Source organism: Pelophylax lessonae, assembly GCF_965119305.1.
Source record: "Pelophylax lessonae genome assembly, chromosome: 12".
Taxonomy (NCBI): domain Eukaryota; kingdom Metazoa; phylum Chordata; class Amphibia; order Anura; family Ranidae; genus Pelophylax; species Pelophylax lessonae.
The window spans coordinates 762,639-785,748 of NC_138779.1; the positions used below are offsets into that span (position 1 = coordinate 762,639).

A 23,110-nucleotide genomic window follows, 5' to 3' on the forward strand; every position below is an offset into this window, starting at 1 on the left:
TGGAAGCAGCGGTCTTTCTGCAGAGGAGGAGTCTTGCTCTCAGTGTGGAAGCAGCGGTCTCTCTGCAGAGGAGGAGTCTTGCTCTCGGTGTGGAAGCAGCGGTCTCTCTGCAGAGGAGGAGTCTTGCTCTCAGTGTGGAAGCAGCGGTCTCTCTGTAGAGGGGGAGTCTTGCTCTCGGTGTGGAAGCAGCGGTCTCTCTGCAGAGGAGAAGTCTTGCTCTCGGTGTGGAAGCAGCGGTCTCTCTACAGAGGAGGAGTCTTGCTCTCAGGGTGGAAGCAGCGGTCTCTCTGCAGAGGAGGAGTCTTGCTCTCGGTGTGGAAGCAGCGGTCTCTCTGCAGAGAAGGAGTAATGATCTCGGTGTGGAAGCAGCGGTCTCTCTGCAGAGGAGAAGTCTTGCTCTCGGTGTTGAAGCAGCGGTCTCTCTGCAGAAGAGGAGTCTTGCTCTCAGTGTGGAAGCAGCGGTCTCTCTGCAGAGGACTCTTGCTCTCAGTGTGGAAGCAGTGGTCTCTCTGCAGAGGAGTCTTGCTCTCGGTGTGGAAGCAGCGGTCTCTCTGCAGAGGAGGAGTCTTGCTCTCGTTGGGGAGGCAGCGGTCTCTCTGCAGAGGAGAAGTTTTGCTCTCAGTGTGGAAGCAGCGGTCTCTCTGTAGAGGAGGAGTCTTGCTCTCAGTGTGGAAGCAGTGGTCTCTCTGCAGAGGAGAAGTCTTGCTCTCGGTATTAAAGCAGTGGTCTCTCTGCAGAGGAGGAGTCTTGCTCTCAGTGTGGAAGCAGCGGTCTCTCTGTAGAGGAGGAGTCTTGCTCTCAGTGTGGAAGCAGTGGTCTCTCTGCAGAGGAGAAGTCTTGCTCTCGGTATTAAAGCAGTGGTCTCTCTGCAGAGGAGGAGTCTTGCTCTCAGTGTGGAAGCAGCGGTCTCTCTGCAGAGAAGGAGTCTTGCTCTCATTGTGGAAGCAGTGGTCTCTCTACAGAGGAGGAGTCATGATCTCAGTGTGGAAGCAGCGGTCTCTCGGCAGAGGAGGATTCTTGCTCTCAGTGTGGATGCAGCGAACTCTCTGCAGAGGAGGAGTCTTGCTCTCAGTGTGGAAGCAGCGGTCTCTCTGCAGAGGAGGAGTCTTGCTCTCAGTGTGGAAGCAGCGGTTTCTCTGCAGAGGAGGAGTCTTGCTCTCAGTGTGGAAGCAGCGGTTTCTCTGCAGAGGAGGAGTCTTGCTCTCAGTGTGGAAGCAGCGGTCTCTCTGCAGAGGAGGAGTCTTGCTCTCAGTGTTGAAGCAGCGGTCTCTCTGCAGAGGAGGAGTCTTGCTCTCAGTGTGGAAGCAGCGGTCTCTCTGCAGAGAAGGAGTCTTGCTCTCATTGTGGAAGCAGTGGTCTCTCTACAGAGGAGGAGTCATGATCTCAGTGTGGAAGCAGCGGTCTCTCGGCAGAGGAGGATTCTTGCTCTCAGTGTTGATGCAGCGAACTCTCTGCAGAGGAGGAGTCTTGCTCTCAGTGGGGAAGCAGCAGTCTCTCTGCAGAGGAGAAGTCTTGCTCTCAGTGGGGAAGCAGCAGTCTCTCTGCAGAGGAGGAGTCTCAGCGGTCTCTCTGCAGAGGAGGAGTCTTGCTCTCAGTGTGGAAGCAGTGGTCTCTCTCTGAAGAGGAGAAGTCTTGCTCTCGGTGTTGAAGCAGCGGTCTCTCTGCAGAGGAAGAGTTTTGCTCTCAGTGTGGAAGCAGCGGTCTCTCTGCAGAGGAGGAGTCTTGCTCTCGGTGTTGAAGCAGCGGCCTCTCTGCAGAGGAGGAGTCTTGCTCTCAGTGTGGAAGCAGCGGTGGATGGCTCTGGGGGGGTTGGGATTGCGGTGGATCTTTCTGGGGGTTGGGATTGCGATGGATGGCTCCGGGGGGGGGGGGGGGGTTGGGATTGCTGTGGATTGCTCAGATATGGTACAGGAGATGGTACATGCCCCCTTCAATGTAGTGACCGGCGTACATGCCCCTGTTATTATCTCTGGGATGGAGGAGGCGCAGGAGGTGGTCTCTGTGATAGAGCAGTACACTGAGGCTTCTGGCTCTAAAATCAATCATGAAAAGAGTGAAGTTTTCTGGATGGGTGAGGAGGGTGAAAGCTTCGAACTTCCGGATGCCTTCCCAGAGCCCCAGCAGGAAATTAAAGTGTTGGGCATCAAATTTGGTCCTGGTGACTATGGTCATCGAAATTGGGAAAGCAGGTTGTTGAATGCCAATGCCAAGGTGGCAAGCTGGAAGAAATGGAAACTTTCCTTGAGGGAAAGGGTTGACTTGATTAAAACTTACCTGATCCCAATCTTTTTATATGTCAGCTTTGTCTGTATCTTGCCGGAATCTCTCTATGCAAGGGTGTACAGCTGCTTTTTCCAACTGTTATGGGGAAATAGGCTGAACCTGATCAGACGCAATGTAACTTACCTGTCCAGGCGGGAGGGTGGTCTAGGAATGGTCAACCCTATAGTTTTCTTTTCTCTGCTCTTTTTAAAGTATAATCTTGGTAATATGTTAGCAGAGACCCCGCCGGGATGGGTGGGTATTTTTCAATCTTGGTTTAGGCCTTTTCTGCGATGCTGGGAAGATGGAGGGCCAGTGAAAAGTCTGAGAGTCCGACATGGCAAGCTTCCGGCTTACGTTGCCCCGTGTCTGAAAATACTTAGGCAGTGGCAGGTGACAGTGGAGGATATCAAGTCCCTCCCCAGAAAGCTTCTGGAGAAGAGGATTTTGGGCTCTGCTTTCAGTGTGTCGCTGACCTTAAGGGATTGTCCAGGCCCCGTAATGAGGGAGGGGTTGCGTTTAATTAACTTAGGAAGAATCCCTTTGTAGTTTAGGGATCAAGCCTGGCTCGCTTTCCATGGAAGGCTCTATGTGAGAGGGAACCTGAAGCATCGCCCTGTGGATGATCGGGATTGTCCTAGAGCGGAGTGTGTTGGTAAAGTGGAGTCTATGGACCACTTTTTGCTCCAGTGTCCCTTTAACATAGAGGTGTATAAAAGGGTGGGGAGGGCTCTAGGCATCCCCTTTCTCTATCGCATGAGTTATGCGGAGTGGGTGTACGGGGCATTCCCGACTCTCTGGGATTTTGATTTGGATACACTTTTTCTAGTTAGTATAGTTGTCCGTTACTTCACGTGGAATGCACGGTGCCAGATTACCCTGCGGAAGAAAGTCCTCCCTGTCGAGGTGGTGGTGTACGATATTCTGGGTGAGGTTGGGAAGATTCGGGGTCTTGAGAAGGGCAGGGAGCCTCGAGCGGTCTGGATAAGGGCGTGGAGGAATATCAGACCTGCCTTTGGTGAACTGTCCATCTCTGGGTGAAAAGCTTTTTTCCTATGCTATTTCTTTCACACCCTTAGCTTTTGTTGGTTATTATCTTCATTTTTGAAGAAGGGCTGCATGCATAATGGGAGTGGTTTTGTTTCTACACCTCGCAGGTTGGATGTCTGGTGTGGTGGTGTGAGTTTTATTAAGATTATTTTTCCCGGTAATGATGTGTTTCATGATGTGAGTTTTGTTTTTGCTGTAAAGGCAGTCTTTATTTGAGAGCAGAATTTGCTATGTATGTTTTCCCTTTTCATGTAAATATGTATATATTTATTTATGTATATTGATTTTATGATTATTGATTGCAAGACTTTTAATAAACAAAAATTGGGATTGTGGTGGATGGCACCAGGGGGGGTTGGGATTGTGGCGGATCGTTCCAGCAGGGGTTTGGGATTGCAGAGGATGGCTCCGGGGGGGGGGGGGAGGTTGGGATTGCGGTGGATGGCTCCGGGGGGGGGGTTTGGATCGCGGTGGATTGCTCCGGGGGGGGGGGGGGATTGTGGCGCTCCTACGGGGGGGGGGGGGGGTTGGGGGGTTAGAATTGCCGATATTTCTCAGTAATTGATGGGGAGAAGTGGAATGTCTGATTGGTGGAAGGTGACGAATGTTTCTGTTCCGCCTCATCAATCAGATGGCAGAGATCGCGCCGTGTCAGGAAATCTGCAATTAAAAACTTTACCAGGACATTACCTCCGCTCTGCGCTCCCCTCACCCACATTACAATGGCTGCCTATGATTGGTGCGGTGGCAGCACTCTATAAATAGGCGTCTGGCGGAGGTGCCGGGCGATCAGCGGATGATCTGATTGGATTTGACGTTTTATTAGGAGATGTCACATGGAGGAATTTCACCACCAGGAAACATGACCACGAGGGAAAAACGCTGATCCACCATTCATCCATCATCCATCCATCCATCCATCATCATCCATCCATCCATCATCCATCCATGCCTCCATCCATCTCCATCCATGATTCCTCCATCCAATATTTATCCATCCATCATCCATCCATCATCCATCCATCCATAATCCATCCATCCATCCATCATCCATCCATGCATCATCCATCCATCATCCATCCATCATCCATTCAACCATCCAAGTCTTCATCCAACCATGTCTCCATTCATCCATCCATGTCTCCATCCATCCAGTTATGTGTCTAACCATCAAAGTCTCCATCCAACCATGTCTCCATCCATCCACATCTCCATCCATCCATGTCTCCATCCAAGTCTCTATCCATCCATCCATGTCTCCATCCATCCACGTCTTCATCCATTTCTCCAACAATCCATGCCTCTATCCATCCACGTCTCCATCCAACCTTGTCTCCAACCATCCATGTCTCCATCCATCCACATCTTCATCCATCCATCCATGTCTCCATCCATCCACATCTTCATCCATCCATCCATGTCTCCATCCATCCACATCTTCATCCATCCATCCATCCATGTCTCCAATCATCCATGTCTCCAACAACCCATGTTTCCAACCATCCATCCATGTCCCCATCCATCCATGTCTCCATCCATCCATCCATCCATCCATCCACAACTTTTTTTTTTAATTTTATCATTTTTATTAATTTTTCAGTTTAAAATATAACAAAAAACAAAATATTACATTTTCCATGGAACATTTACCCTTAATAGAGAAATGATCGTAAAAGAGGAGACAATCAATTCAAGGGAGAAAAAAAAAAACACACAGTGAGTGTTTGCCAACAATATTTTAAATGTTGTGCTACAAATATTCTTATCAGTGAAAAATGTGAATATGAAGCATCGCAGAAGGGAAGAGAGAAAAAAAATAAATAAACTCAAACCGTATGATAAACATAGTTACATAGTAGGTGAGGGTGAATAAAGACAATAGTCCATCCAGTTCCCCCTGTGTAGGTGTGTGTGGGCGGAGTTCCCCCTGTGTAGGTGTGTGTGGGCAGAGTCCCCTGTGTAGGTGTGTGTGGGCGGAGTTCCCCCTGTGTAGGTGTGTGTGGGCGGAGTCCCCTGTGTAGGTGTGTGTGGGCGGAGTTCCCCCTGTGTAGGTGTGTGTGGGCGGAGTTCCCCCTGTGTAGGTGTGTGTGGGCGGAGTCCCCTGTGTAGGTGTGTGTGGGCGGAGTTCCCCCTGTGTAGGTGTGTGTGGGCGGAGTTCCCCCTGTGTAGGTGTGTGTGGGCGGAGTCCCCTGTGTAGGTGTGTGTGGGCGGAGTTCCCCCTGTGTAGGTGTGTGTGGGCGGAGTTCCCCCTGTGTAGGTGTGTGTGGGCGGAGTCCCCTGTGTAGGTGTGTGTGGGCGGAGTCCCCTGTGTAGGTGTGTGTGGGCGGAGTTCCCCCTGTGTAGGTGTGTGTGGGCGGAGTTCCCCCTGTGTAGGTGTGTGTGGGCGGAGTCCCCTGTGTAGGTGTGTGTGGGCGGAGTCCCCTGTGTAGGTGTGTGTGGGCGGAGTTCCCCCTGTGTAGGTGTGTGTGGGCGGAGTCCCCCCTGTGTAGGTGTGTGTGGGCGGAGTTCCCCCTGTGTAGGTGTGTGTGGGCGGAGTTCCCCCTGTGTAGGTGTGTGTGGGCGGAGTCCCCCCTGTGTAGGTGTGTGTGGGTGGAGTTCCCCCTGTGTAGGTGTGTGTGGCTGTAATCATCTCTCATACCCCTGAATGTTCTGATCCTTGAGATGTAAGTCTAAAGTGGGGTACACACTTGTAGAAAATCTGCCGAAAATTCCCGTCTGAGGTAAAATCGTCCGATTTTCGGCTAGTGTGTACACAACTTTCAGCAGCCGATGCCGAAATTTTCAACGTAAAAAAACGGAGGGACAAACACCAAAATTTTTATCGTCCGTCCCCAGACAACCAATTTTCGTTTAATCTGTATGCAGTACGTCCGTGAAAAATCGGATACGAAAGGCCGCGCTTGGTCTGAAGTTGCTGACGACCCGGAAGTCTAGGAAAAAATGTCCCCAAAAAAAAAAAAACAAATCGGACGAGAAATTTCGTGAACATTTATGCACTCTACTAAAAACGGTTGTGAACGCGAGCAATAGAGAGAAAAATCGGAGGATATTTCGTCAGATTTTCGTCAAGTGTGTACGGCCCTTTAGAGTCTTTTGAAAGTCACCATACTTCCCGCAGAAACCACCTCTTGTGGTAGAGAATTCCACAATCTTGTAGTCCTAACAGTAAAGAACCCCCCACGTTGCCTGAGGTTAAAACGCTTCTCCTCTAATCGCATTGTATGCCCTCGAGTCCTCATGCAATTGTGATATCCTCCTCGTGTCAAAAAATATTAGGAATACAAATACAAACTTAAAACATGGTGGTAAAGTACAATCCCCCTAAGTGAATAAAAAAAGAGAAGAAATTTTCCCATAATGAGTCTCCTATCATCGTCCACCGAGTTAGAGAGGCATTTATCTCTGTGCCTCGGAAAAATGCCGATTGTAATCCAACCCCAAAGAAAAGAAAAAAGCACAGTTCAGAATAGAGCCCAACATAAAAATAAAGTGCACCCCATAGGGAGCCACATTACATGACTTCCCATTGATAAGCCTCTGTAGCAGTGAAATTCACCCATGGCCTCCATCGGTCTCTAGTCTGCTCCTCCCAGTTCTTTTAATGTGGCAGTTAACTCCTCCTTCTTATAAATCTCATTAACTTTTGAATACCATAAACTACTTCCCGGAGGTTGAGTTTGTCTCCCCACGGCTGGGATTCATGCCTTTGCAGCATTAAGAAGTTGGAGTGTCAGGGACATCTTATATCTGTGGATTGAACTTCTCGTGAGGTGGAGGAGAGAATACGTTGGATCATCTCCAACCTCCACTGCAGTCAGTTGGCTTAATGACTGCCGCAACTTTAATCCAAAAGGGTCGCAGAAGGGGGTAAAGCCTCATACACACGCACCGATTGTTGGCCAACGTCCAATCGGCCAATTGTCGGCTTGTTAGTATGATGCTTCCGACAACCGACTGCGACTTTTCGGCCTAACAAAATCTGGTGTGCATGCTATAAAATTTTTGTAGGCCATCACCACAACGGCCAATTGTTCGTCAGTCAGTACAGATTCCGGTAGACAAAAATCAGATTAGCAAGACTGGGCATGCTCAGAGAAGAAAAAACACAGGGAAAGTCAACCATCACATGACATCACTTCTGAAGTTGGATTTTGTTGGCCAACAAAAGTCCAGTGCAAGTCTAGAGCCCATTCCAACCAACAAACAACACTGGACAAAAGACGGCCGATCGTTCAGCCGACAATCTGTGCGTGTGTACGAGGCTTAAGTCCAAAAAATATGGAACATTGACCCCACCTCCGACCCACAACGCCAACACTTATCTGAACAGTCTGCTCCCATCCTATGCAGCAACACGGGGACTCTGCACCACCCAGTAATATTTTATATCCCACCTCCTGATATTTGCAGTCCATAGAAGATTTATGTACCAGTCTTAGGATCTTATTATTTGTGTCAAAGTAATTGCAAGCTCCCGCTCCCATTGAGATAGAAACGACAGATGTTGTCCCTCCGGTTCCTCTGTCCACATTGAGTAAAATAGGGACAGATTATGTTTGAGGGGATCCCCTGCTCTACATAAAGATTCAATAGGGGTTAAGACCCTTGGTATGAAGCCCCTTTGTCCAACAGAGAGGAGAAAATGTCGTAGTTGGTAGATTATCAAGTGGTCCAGATCTAATCCATGCAGCAATCTCCCCATGGGTGGGCACAGGGCCCTGTTGCCATACTTCAAATAATCGTATCTTTCCAATTTGGGCTAATCCACAACTTTATCCATCCATCCATGTCTCCATCCATCCATGTCTCCATCCATCCATGTCTCCATCCATCCATGTCTCCATCCATCCATGTCTCCATCTATCCATGTCTTCATCCATCCACATCTTCATCCATCCATGTCTTCTTCCATCCATGTCTCCATCCATCCATCCATGTCTTCTTCCATCCATGTCTCCATCTATCCATGTCTCCATTTATCCATCCATGTCTGCATCCATCCATCCATCCATCCATCCATCCATCCATCCATCCATCCATCCATCCATCCACAACTTTATCCATCCATCCACGTCTTCTTCCATCCATGTCTCCATCTATCCATGTCTTCATCCATCCTTTCCATGTCTCCATCCATCCATTCATCCATCCATGTCTCCATCCATCCATTCATCCATCCATGTCTCCATCCATGTCTCCATACATCCATGTCTTCATCCATCACACTGTCGGAGCGGTCACACTGCGGAGCGGTCACATTGCGGAGCAATCACACTGCCAAAACGGTCACATTGCGGAGCGGTCACACTGCGGATCGGTCACACTGTGGAGCAATTACACTGCCAGAGCAGTCACACTGCCGGAACGGTCATTTTGTGGAGCGGTCACACTGCCACTGCGGTCACACTGTGGAGCGGTCACACTGTGGAGCGGTCACACTGCCGGAGCAGTCACACTGCCGAAACGGTCACATTGCGGAGCGGTCACACTGCCAGGGCGGTCACACTGCCGGAGCGGTCACACTGCGGAGCGGTCACACTGTGGAGCAATTACACTGCCAGAGCAGTCACACTGTGGAGCGGTCACACTGCCGGAGCAGTCACACTGCCGAAACGGTCACATTGCGGAGCAGTCACACTGCGGAGCGGTCACACTGCCAGGGGGGTCACACTGCCGGAGCGGTCACACTGCTGGAGTGGTCACACTGCCAGGGCGGTCACACTGCCGGAGCGGTCACACTGCGGATCGGTCACACTGCCAGGGCGGTCACACTGCCGGAGCGGTCACACTGCGGAGTGGTCACACTGCGGAGATATTACACTGCCAGAGCAGTCACACTGCCGGAACGGTCATTTTGTGGAGCGGTCACACTGCCACTGCGGTCACATTGCGGAGCGGTCACACTGCCGGAGCGGTCACACTGCGGAGCAGTCACACTGCCGGAGCGGTCACACTGCCGAAACGGTCACATTGCGGAGCGGTCACACCGCTGGAGCGGTCACACTGCCAGGGCGGTCACACTGCGGAGCACTCACACTGCCGGAGCGGTCACACTGTGGAGCAGTCACACTGCTGGAGCGGTCACATTACGGAGCACTCATAATGCCGGTGCGGTCACACTGCTGGAGCGGTCACACTGCGAAGCGGTCACATTGCGGAGCGGTCACACTGCCAGAGAAGTCACACTGCCGGAGCGGTCACACTGCGGAGCGGTCACATTGCCAGAGTGGTCAAACTGCTATATACCTGCTGTACTATACACCTTTACCATATACCTATACTATACAGCTGCACTATACCTGTACTATACACCTTTACTACACCTGTACTATATACCGTACTATATACCTGTACTATATACCTGTACTATATACCTGTACTATATACCTGTTCTATATACCTGTTCTATATACCTGTTCTATATACCTGTACTATATACCTGTTCTATATACCTGTACTATATACCTGTTCTATATACCTGTACTATAAACCATACTATATACCTGTACTATATACACCTGTACTATATACCTGTACTATACAATAATATATTATATACCTGTACTATACACCTGTACTATATACCTGTACTATACACCTTTACTACACCTGTACTATATACCTGTACTATATACCTGTACTATATACCTGTACTATACAATAATATACTATATACCTGTACTATATACCTGTACTATATACCTGTACTATACACCTGTACTATATACCTGTACTATACAATAATATACTATATACCTGTACTATATATCTGTACTATATATCTGTACTATACACCTGTACTATACACCTGTACTATACACCTGTACTATATACCTGTACTATACACCTGTATTATATACCTGTACTATACACCTGTACTATATACCTGTACTATATACCTGTACTATATACCTGTACTATACACCTGTACTATATACCTGTACTATACAATAATATACTATATACCTGTACTATATACCTGTACTATACACCTGTATTATATACCTGTGCTATACACCTGTACTATATGCCTGTACTATATACCTGTACTATATACCTGTACTATATACCTGTACTATACACCTGTACTATACACCTGTACTATATACCTGTACTATATACCTGTACTATACACCTGTATTATATACCTGTACTATATACCTGTACTATATACCTGTACTATACACCTGTACTATATACCTGTACTATATACCTGTACTATATACCTGTACTATACACCTGTATTATATACCTGTACTATATACCTGTACTATACACCTGTACTATACACCTGTACTATATACCTGTACTATACACCTGTATTATATACCTGTACTATATACCTGTACTATATACCTGTACTATACAATAATATACTATATACCTGTATTATACACCTGTACTATATACCTGTTCTATATACCTGTACTATATACCTGTACTATATACTTGTACTATATTCCTGTACTATATATATCTGTACTATATACCTGTACTATACACCTGTACTATACACCTGTACTATACACCTGTACTATATACCTGTACTATACACCTGTATTATATACCTGTACTATATACCTTTACTACACCTGTACTATATACCGTACTATATACCTGTACTATATACCTGTACTATATACCTGTACTATATACCTGTTCTATATACCTGTTCTATATACCTGTTCTATATACCTGTACTATATACCTGTTCTATATACCTGTACTATATACCTGTTCTATATACCTGTACTATAAACCATACTATATACACCTGTACTATATACCTGTACTATACAATAATATACTATATACCTGTACTATACACCTGTACTATATACCTGTACTATACACCTTTACTACACCTGTACTATATACCTGTTCTATATACCTGTACTATATACCTGTACTATATACCTGTACTATACAATAATATACTATATACCTGTACTATATACCTGTACTATACACCTGTACTATATACCTGTACTATATACCTGTACTATACACCTGTACTATATACCTGTACTATACAATAATATACTATATACCTGTACTATATACCTGTACTATATATCTGTACTATATATCTGTACTATACACCTGTACTATACACCTGTACTATACACCTGTACTATATACCTGTACTATACACCTGTATTATATACCTGTACTATACACCTGTACTATATACCTGTACTATATACCTGTACTATATACCTGTACTATACACCTGTACTATATACCTGTACTATACAATAATATACTATATACCTGTACTATATACCTGTACTATATACCTGTACTATACACCTGTACTATATACCTGTACTATACAATAATATACTATATACCTGTACTATATACCTGTATTATATACCTGTGCTATACACCTGTACTATATACCTGTACTATATACCTGTACTATATACCTGTACTATATACCTGTACTATACACCTGTACTATATACCTGTACTATATACCTGTACTATACACCTGTATTATATACCTGTACTATATACCTGTACTATATACCCGTACTATACACCTGTACTATATACCTGTACTATATACCTGTACTATATACCTGTACTATACACCTGTATTATATACCTGTACTATATACCTGTACTATACACCTGTACTATACACCTGTACTATATACCTGTACTATACACCTGTATTATATACCTGTACTATATACCTGTACTATATACCTGTACTATATACCTGTACTATACAATAATATACTATATACCTGTATTATACACCTGTACTATATACCTGTTCTATATACCTGTACTATATACCTGTACTATATACTTGTACTATATACCTGTACTATATATATCTGTACTATATACCTGTACTATATACCTGTACTATACACCTGTACTATACACCTGTACTATATACCTGTACTATACACCTGTATTATATACCTGTACTATACACCTGTACTATATACCTGTACTATATACCTGTACTATATACCTGTACTATATACCTGTACTATACAATAATATACTATATACCTGTACTATATACCTGTACTATACACCTGTATTATATACCTGTGCTATACACCTGTACTATATACCTGTACTATATACCTGTACTATATACCTGTACTATACACCTGTACTATACACCTGTACTATATACCTGTACTATATACCTGTACTATATACCTGTACTATACACCTGTACTATATACCTGTACTATATACCTGTACTATATACCTGTACTATACACCTGTATTATATACCTGTACTATATACCTGTACTATATACCTGTACTATACACCTGTACTATATACCTGTACTATATACCTGCTCTATATACCTGTACTATACACCTATACTATATACCTGTACTATATACCTGTACTATATACCTGTACTATACACCTGTATTATATACCTGTACTATATACCTGTACTATACACCTGTACTATACACCTGTACTATATACCTGTACTATACACCTGTATTATATACCTGTACTATATACCTGTACTATACACCTGTACTATATACCTGTACTATATACCTGTACTATACAATAATATACTATATACCTGTATTATACACCTGTACTATATACCTGTTCTATATACTTGTACTATATACCTGTACTATATATACCTGTACTATACACCTGTACTATATATATCTGTACTATATACCTGTACTATATATACCTGTACTATACACCTGTACTATATATATCTGTACTATATACTTGTACTATATATATCTGTACTATATACCTGTACTATACACCTGTACTATACACCTGTACTATATACCTGTACTATATACCTGTACTATACACCTGTATTATATACCTGTACTATATACCTGTACTATACACCTGTACTATATACCTGTACTATATACCTGTACTATATACCTGTTCTATATACCTGTACTATACACCTGTACTATACACCTGTATTATATACCTGTACTATATACCTGTACTATACACCTGTATTATATACCTGTACTATATACCTGTACTATACACCTGTACTATATACCTGTACTATACACCTGTACTATACACCTGTAAAATGCGCTCTCCCATATGGATGGTTTGGGTCAGATTCCTTCTTTATCTGTCACTGTATGAAATGGCGTTTTTTTCCTCGCCGTGCGTCTCTTCATACAAGGCCACGCCCCTCATTTATCTTCATAAAACTGAACCCAGATGAGGACATTTCCCTCCCCCGATCGCTGTCTGTGGTAATGATCCGCTTGTCTCACTCATCTGACTGCTGCATGCTGGGAAATGTCCACACACCCATCAATCAGATTGGAGGAGGGCGATGACAGGCGGCTTCGGAGGTAATGACGGTATTTCTGCACAATCGTGAAACATGCAAAAATCACGTCACAATTGCGGTGCGATTCATTGTTAATGCCGCCCTAAACGCAGCGCGCATATCCGTGTTTTTCTGCACCTTTAAACGCTCAACAATCGCGGCAAAACACGCGGTTACCTGCGAAGCTGAACGCTCAGAAACGGCATGAGGATGGACGGGACCGCCCACTGAAGGCGAGGGACGCACACGCAAACACACAGTGCGATTTTCTGCGCATTCTCTGAACGCCAAGAACATAAATATCATTATTATATCATTGGGGAGCACCCTGGGGGCCGCTGCGGGGCCGCTGACACCATTGGCCGCTGGGAATTGAGCACTCCGCTTGTCATGTGACCTCAGGTAGATCATACCAGGGACCCCCCATGGACTGACCCACATTCCCAAACCCGAGGAAGGAGTCTTACCCCGAAATGAGTTCACTATTTCCTGCTCTCACATTCAGACAGAGACAGCCAGGCGACCGGCATTCCCCACAATTCAGGGTCCGTAGTATTTCCTGTAATATTTATACATTTTATTTCTATCTCTGCCCGGTGCGCCGGATGATCTTCTCCCGGAACTGTTCACTCAACTCTTTGGGGCGGATTTACTAATGGAAAATAGGCGGGCGCTGTGCAGTTCCTCCAGAGCTTAGTAAATGAGACGAAGCTAGACTTTGTGAAGAATAGCCAATCACATGCAAGGAAAATAAAACAACAGTATTTTGCTTGCACATGATTGGATAAAGGAAGTCAGCAGAGCCCCCCCCCCCTGTTTTCTAAGCTCTAGAAGACCTGCACTTTGCGGAGTGCTCAGTCTATCTCCCCCCCCCCCCCCCCATTGTGTCTGTCTGTTCAGAGACGGGGGATGGGTTGCTGCTCTGACCCATTTATCTGGGTCTGTGAAGTTCAGCTTGAGCTTTTGAGCTCTGTATATCTGCTATCATCAGAGGGGATAGAAATAGAGGTAAGCATGTGAAAGGGAGGCAAGGGCTCCACCTGCTGGCTGGAAACAAAACATCAACACAGAACATTTTATATTTAAAGCGGAGTTCCACCCTAAAATGATACTTACCTCCATCTTCATGCCCGGGGTCACCTGAAAAACAAATGGATAATCGCAATTTTTATTTTTTTTTACTTACCTGGTTTAGAAGAAAATATACTCACCTTACTTCCTCTTCCTCCCCTCGGCGGCCACGGCGATTCGTCACTTCCTGGCTCTGCAATGATTCCTGGGAGCTGAACGTCATCGCTCCCAGAAATCAATGCGCCTGCCCCGCCCCCGACGTCAGTTCCGGTGCAGGCGCCGTCATACCTTGCTATACAGCATCTGGGAAGTGACAACGGGGCCAGCGCAGTGCATCATGGGACCGAAGAAGACAGAAGAGGATCGCGCCGGCTTCAAGTTGCCCACACCTGAGATGGCAGCGCTGGACAATACAAGGTAAGTATTTCTTCTTGCAGGTAAGTGCGACCCGGGACAGATCAGAGGCTAGCCATTATGGAATGTACTATTCCTGACTGTCCCGGGGGGATTTTTATTAAAAAAAACTTTCCCAGGGTGGAAATCCCCTTTAAAGTGGTTGTAAAGGCGATGCATGAAGGTAAAAAAAATCTTCTGTGTGCCCCTCCCCCCCCAGTCCTTCAGTCCCCCTAATACCTGAGTTCCATCTCCAGTCAGTGATGTACAAGAGAGCCTCAGCTCCCAAAGGAATCTCCCTCCTCATTGGCTAAAACAGCAGCAGAAGCCATTGGCGATCACAGCCACTGAGCCAATCAGGAGAGAGAGGGGTGGGGCAGAGCCACTGCTCTGTGTGTGAATGGACAAGCAGAGCTGCAGCTTGGAAGTGAGCCTGCCTGGGCTCCGCCCATAGCAAGCTGCTTGGAAGGGAGGGGCAAGGACCCCCAGCAGGAGGGAGGGGCCAGGACCACCGGCAGGAGGGAGGGGCCAGGACCACCGGTAGGAGGGAGGGGTCAGGACCACTGGCAGGAGGGAGGGGCCAGGACCACCGGTAGGAGGGAGGGGTCAGGACCACTGGCAGGAGGGAGGGGCCAGGACCACCGGTAGGAGGGAGGGGTCAGGACCACTGGCAGGAGGGAGGGGCCAGGACCACCGGTAGGAGGGAGGGGTCAGGGGCACCCCAGAAGAAGAGGAAGCCATTGCAGAGCTGGGAAGTATCACGTGTTTGTTGTAAAAAAAAACATTTTTTAGGAGAGTTAAATATGATTATAAGTGATGATAATAATTTTATCTCTGACCGTCATGAAGAAATACATAAAATAAATGGAAAGTGACATTTCATTGTCTGTAAGATAGAAGAAGAATATAATATATATGTAGCCCCGCCCCCGTATGAGCTGTCAGATATTCTCTCTGCGGTCCCCGGGTCCCACGGCTATAAGCAATTTCCTTCTCCCTCGTCTCTCGTCACTCCAATAATCAGTCCGGGGTATTTGGGGTATTTGGTTGTTTATTTTATATTGGGGATAGGAGAAGGGAATAATGGGAAACTCCGATTCAGGGTATTGGAGGATTTCTGTCTTCCCTACTTTGCTTCTAGATGTGGAACATCCAGGCTGCCATTCCATTCTGACACTTTGGATGAATAGGAATTAAGTCTCTTGGTTCCTTCAAGACGACTTGATGGACAAACTCTTATCTTCAGACACCCATCCACTGACTATCCTAGGAGCAGGGTGGCCCCCCTCAGGTCAGGCCCCTTGACACGAGTTCCTGTACTCACAATACTGCAGTCCCAGGGTCTCCAGCGTCTCCCCTCTCAGTCAGCTTTCCTGGACCTCTGGGTTCAGTTCCTGTCGACCACTTCTATGGTCCTCAGGACGACCTCCTGAGGCCGCATGGCACCTCTACAAAGGAGGAGACAGCCGCCCCCTCCCTCCAGGACTCCGCTATCCAACAAAAGACCCCGAACACATATGCTCCTGGCTTTTATACAGTATGCTAGCATGCACCAAGGCGACTTTCCCTCTGCCAATCAACAGGACTGTATCAAAAGCCTGTGCATTCATTTGTCAGGTTTCCTCCCACTGTCCAACATGCCTCCCTATTGGACCAGTGTGAAACATTCTCCAGACCGAATGAGTGGCACTCTGAGCACAATGAGCAGACCTCACTAACAGATCCTGCTCTCTGATAGGCAGAGAACAATATAGATTTACCTGCAGCCCCTCTGGGGCTCACTAGCACCTACCTAGGAGGGTGCTACACTCACCCCCCGCCAAACTGAGCCATGTCCTCACTAGCACCTACCTAGGAGAGTGCTACACTCACCCCCCGCCAAACCAAGCCATGTCCTCACTAGCACCTACCTAGGAGAGTGCTACACTCACCCCCCGCCAAACCAAGCCATGTCCTCACTAGCACCTACCTAGGAGGGCGCTACATTCACCCCCCACCAAACCGAGCCATGTCCTCACTAGCACCTACCTAGGAGGGTGCTACATTCACCCCCCGCCAAACTGAGCCATGTCCTCACTAGCACCTACCTAGGAGGGTGCTACACTCACCTCCCACCAAACCGAGCTGTGTCCTCACTAGCACCTACATAGGAGGGCGCTACATTCACCCCCCGCCAAACCAAGCCATGTCCTCACTAGCACCTACCTAGGAGAGTGCTACACTCACCCCCCGCCAAACCAAGCCATGTCCTCACTAGCACCTACCTAGGAGGGTGCTACACTCACCCCCCGCCAAACCAAGCCATGTCCTCACTAGCACCTACCTAGGAGAGTGCTACACTCACCCCCCACCAAACCGAGCCATGTCCTCACTAGCACCTACCTAGGAGGATGCTACACTCACCTCCCACCAAACCGAGCTGTGTCCTCACTAGCACCTACATAGGAGGGCGCTACATTCACCCCCCGCCAAACCAACCCATGTCCTCACTAGCACCTACCTAGGAGAGTGCTACATATATAAACCTGATAACAGAAATGTCATATTACATCCTACTTGTCCTTCGGTGTTATGTCTGCATTAGTCTTTTGTTAGTGGCGGTTCACACATATATGATGTCAGACATCGCATGTGATTTGCACCGCAACCCCCTGAACCCAGGGCCGCGTATTTCCCTTCCGTCCCCTCCGAACACCGATACTGGGGTGACTTCTCTATCTGCACCCATCCCCCCGCTACAACCCCCTGAATCCAAGGCCGTGTATTTCCCTTCTGTCCCCTCTGAACACCGGTATCAGGGTGACTCCTCTATCTGCAGCCACCCCCCCGCCGCTACAACCCCCTGAACCAGAGACCGCATATTTCCGTTCCGTCTTTAAAGAGACAGAACGGGGGAGCATCGATAGTTTAAAAAAACTATTAGATGGGCACCTTAAAGACCACAACATACAGGGGTATACAATGTACAACATACAGGGGTATACAATGTACAACATACAGGGGGTATACAATGTACAACATACAGGGGTATACAATGTACAACATACAGGGGTATACAATGTACAACATAAAGGGGGGTATACAATGTACAACATACAGGGGTATACAATGTACAACATACAGGGGGTATACAATGTACGACATACAGGGGGTATACAATGTACAACATACAGGGGTATACAATGTACAACATACAAGGGTATACAATGTACAACATACAGGGGTATACAATGTACAACATAAAGGGGTATACAATGTACAACATACAGGGGTATACAATGTACAACATACAGGGGTATACAATGTACAACATAGAGGGGTATACAATGTACAACATACAAGGGTATACAATGTACAACATACAGGGGTATACAATGTACAACATAAAGGGGTATACAATGTACAACATACAGGGGTATACAATGTACAACATACAGGGGTATACAATGTACAACATAGAGGGGTATACAATGTACAACATACAAGGGTATACAATGTACAACATACAGGGGTATACAATGTACAACATACAGGGGGTATACAATGTACAACATACAGGGGTATACAATGTACAACATACAGGGGGTATACAATGTACAACATACAGGGGTATACAATGTACAACATACAGGGGGTATACAATGTACAACATACAGGGGTATACAATGTACAACATACAGGGGGGTATACAATGTACAACATACATGGGGTACACAATGTACAACATACAGGGGGTATACAATGTACAACATACAGGGGATATACAATGTACAACATACAGGGGGGTATACAATGTACAACATACAGGGGTATACAATGTACAACATACAGGGGATATACAATGTACAACATACAGGGGATATACAATGTACAACATACAGGGGGGTATACAATGTACAACATACAGGGGTATACAATGTACAACATAGAGGGGTATACAATGTACAACATACAAGGGTATACAATGTACAACATACAGGGGGTATACAATGTACAACATACAGGGGTATACAATGTACAACATACAGGGATATACAATGTACAACATACAGGGGTATACAATGTACAACATACAAGGGTATACAATGTACAACATACAGGGGGTATACAATGTACAACATACAGGGGGGTATACAATGTACAACATACAGGGGTATACAATGTACAACATACAGGGGGTTTACAATGTACAACATACAGGGGGTATACAATGTACAACATACAGGGGTATACAATGTACAACATACAGGGGGTATACAATGTACAACATACAGGGGGTATACAATGTACAACATACAGGGGTATACAACGTACAACATACACGGGGTATACAATGTACAACATACAGGGGGTATACAATGTACAACATACAGGGGGGTATACAATGTACAACATACAGGGGGTATACAATGTACAACATACAGGGGTATACAATGTACAACATACAGGGGGTATACAATGTACAACATACAGGGGTATACAATGTACAACATACAGGGGTATACAATGTACAACATACAGGGGGTATACAATGTACAACATACAGGGGGTATACAATGTACAACATACAGGGATATACAATGTACAACATACAGGGGGTATACAATGTACAACATACAGGGGGTATAAAATGTACAACATACAGGGGGTATAAAATGTACAACATACAGGGGTATACAATGTACAACATACAGGGGTATACAATGTACAACATACAGGGATATACAATGTACAACATACAGGGGTATACAATGTACAACATACAGGGATATACAATGTACAACATACAGGGGGTATACAATGTATAACATACAGGGGGTATACAATGTAGAACATACAGGGGTATACAATGTACAACATACAGGGGGTATACAATGTACAACATACAGGGGGTATACAATGTACAACATACAGGGGGTATACAATGTACAACATACAGGGGGTATACAATGTACAACATACAGGGGTATACATTGTACAACATACAGGGATATACAATGTACAACATACAGGGGTATACAATGTACAACATACAGGGATATACAATGTACAACATACAGGGGGTATACAATGTACAACATACAGGGGGTATACAATGTACAACACACAGGGGGTATACAATGTACAACATACAGGGGTATACAATGTACAACATACAGGGGGTATACAATGTACAACATACAGGGGTATACAATGTACAACATACAGGGATATACAATGTACAACATACAGGGATATACAATGTACAACATACAGGGGATATACAATGTACAACATATAGGGGTATACAATGTACAACATACAGGGGGTATACAATGTACAACATACAGGGGTATACAATGTACAACATACAGGGGTATACAATGTACAACATACAGGGGGTATACAATGTACAACATACAGGGGTATACAATGTACAACATACAGGGGGGTATACAATGTACAACATACAGGGGTATACAATGTACAACATACAGGGGTATACAATGTACAACATACAGGGGTATACAATGTACAACATACAGGGGTATACAATGTACAACATACAGGGGGTATACAATGTACAACATACAGGGGTATACAATGTACAACATACAGGGGTATACAATGTACAACATACAGGGGTATACAATGTACAACATACAGGGGTATACAATGTACAACATACAGGGGTATACAATGTACAACATACAGGGGTATACAATGTACAACATACAGGGGTATACAATGTACAACATACAGGGGTATACAATGTACAACATACAGGGGTATACAATGTACAACATACAGGGGTATACAATGTACAACATACAGGGGTATACAATGTACAATATACAGGGGTATACAATGTACAGCATACAGGGGGTATACAATGTACAACATACAGGGGTATACAATGTACGCTTAACAACAAACACACAAACACATTATAGGTTGAACTGGATGGACTGATGTCTTTTCCCAACCTCACTAACTATGTAATTATGTAACTATGGAATGTGTGAGGATGGCAGAGATGGGGGGGGGGGGGGATTATGTGCTCGGTTCACATTTGTGCCATGCAGGGACGCTGGGAATATGCAGCGTGTTCCCGCATCGCATCCGCACCTCTGGCAGTTCACATTGCCATATGCGATACGCAGGGGGTGTCAATTAAATGTTAACGACACCCCCAGTTAATCGCAGTGCGATCTGCAAGTTTGCACAGAATCGGATCGCACTAGTGTGAACCACTTTGCGATCCGATTCTGCTGTGGATAAAAAAAAGCCTCATGTGCGAGTTTAGTGCGGATGCGGTGCGAATGCAGCCATACAAAGAGATCGCATGTCATTTAGGAGCAGTGCGATCCGAATTACATGCGATCTCCGGGGCTTACTAAAGGCAAATAGACTGCACACTCTGCAAAGTGCAGTTCCTCCAGAGATTAGTAAATGGGGGGGGGGGGGGACTTCTGACTTCCATCATCCAATCATGTGCAAGCAAAAATGTTGTTGTTTTTTTTATATTCCTTGCCTGTGATTGGCTATTCTTTGTAAAGTGAAGCTTCCCCTCATGTAGGAATCTCTTGCAGAGTGCGCAGTCTAGTGGCCTGTAGTAAATCCCCCCCCATAGGATGTACATTATGTGACGCTGTCAGTAAATTTCCTGACGTCTCCTCCACAGGTGCTCCGGGGAAGGATCCATGGTGGATGTGATTGGTTTTCTCTCGGCAGATTGGGTGAGTGACTTACACTGAAGCTATTTTATTCCAAGTAATTCCCTGTGTGTTCCCCTCCCCCAAGTCTGCTGCCATCTGATCTGTGATGTTATGCGATCTCCAGGATCCATTCACATAGAAGGAGCGGAGGACAATGTCTCTGTCCTAGTCCTTGCTGGAAATCCTCTACAATGCTGCCATGCGTCCTCTGCTACGCCTCGCCTCTCTTCTGCCTGGTTTGCCTCTTCCTCATGTTACCTCGAAGTCTCCTCTGCCCTTCAGTCTGCATCTGCTTGGACTATCACACCATAGACTGCCGGGACCAAGGACTTCCCAGCCTTCCCAATCTCTTCCCCTTGGACATTCGGAAACTTCTGGCCGCCAACAACCACATCCAGTCCATCCCGGCGGACCTGTTCTTGTTCTACGCCGACCTGGTCTACCTGGACCTCCGGAACAACTCGCTGACCGCCCTGGAAGAGGGCACCTTCAGCACCTCCACCCGCCTGGTCTTCCTGGATTTAAGTTACAACAACCTGACCCAGCTGGAAGCCGGGATTTTCAAATCGGCCGACCGGCTCATCAAGCTGAGTCTTGGGAACAATAATCTCTCCGAGGTTCACCAAGAAGCCTTCGAGAACCTGGACGCTCTCCAAGTGCTGGAACTCAATGACAATAATCTGCAAAGTTTAAGCGTGGCGGTGCTGGAATCGCTGCCGTCTCTCCGGACCGTCCGCCTGGAGGGGAACCCTTGGCTATGCGACTGCGAGTTTGCCAACCTCTTTTTCTGGATTGATGAGAATTCCAATAAACTGCAGAAAGGTGGGTCACACCGTCACCCAATGACATGTTAGAGAGTTCCATGTGTGAACCCCAAACCCTTCCATGTTTGAGTAGACCCCACCATCTACGTACCCCCAGATTCCAGGGAAATGCCAGCCATCCCTTCCACTCCTTCACTGCTCCACAGATGGGAACCCGAAATGTGGCCTGTCTGTCCTCATACGTGTCTGTCCTCATACGTGTCTGTCCACATACGTGTCTGTCCCCATACGTGTCTGTCCCCATACGTGTCTGTCCACATACGTGCCTGTCCTCATTCGTGTCTGTCCACATACGTGTCTGTCCTCATACGTGTCTGTCCTCATACGTGTCTGTCCCCATATGTGTCTGTCCACATACGTGTCTGTCCACATGCGTGTCTGTCCACATACGTGTCTGTCCACATACGTGTCTGTCCCCATACGTGTCTGTCCACATATGTGTCTGTCCTCATTCATGTCTGTCCACATACGTGTCTGT

General features: G+C 46.1%; 1 protein-coding gene across 1 annotated transcript in view; it reads left to right on the forward strand.

The window, feature by feature from the left end:
- Window positions 1-21,746: 21,746 nt before the first annotated feature.
- Window positions 21,747-23,110, forward strand: part of LRRC38 (leucine rich repeat containing 38) — a 50,228-nt gene continuing 48,864 nt past the window's right edge. Inside the window, exon 1 of the mRNA XM_082274487.1 lies at window positions 21,747-22,630. Coding sequence (XP_082130613.1) covers window positions 22,000-22,630 — 631 coding nt within the window. The 5' untranslated portion in view covers window positions 21,747-21,999. The remainder of the gene's footprint in view (window positions 22,631-23,110) is intronic.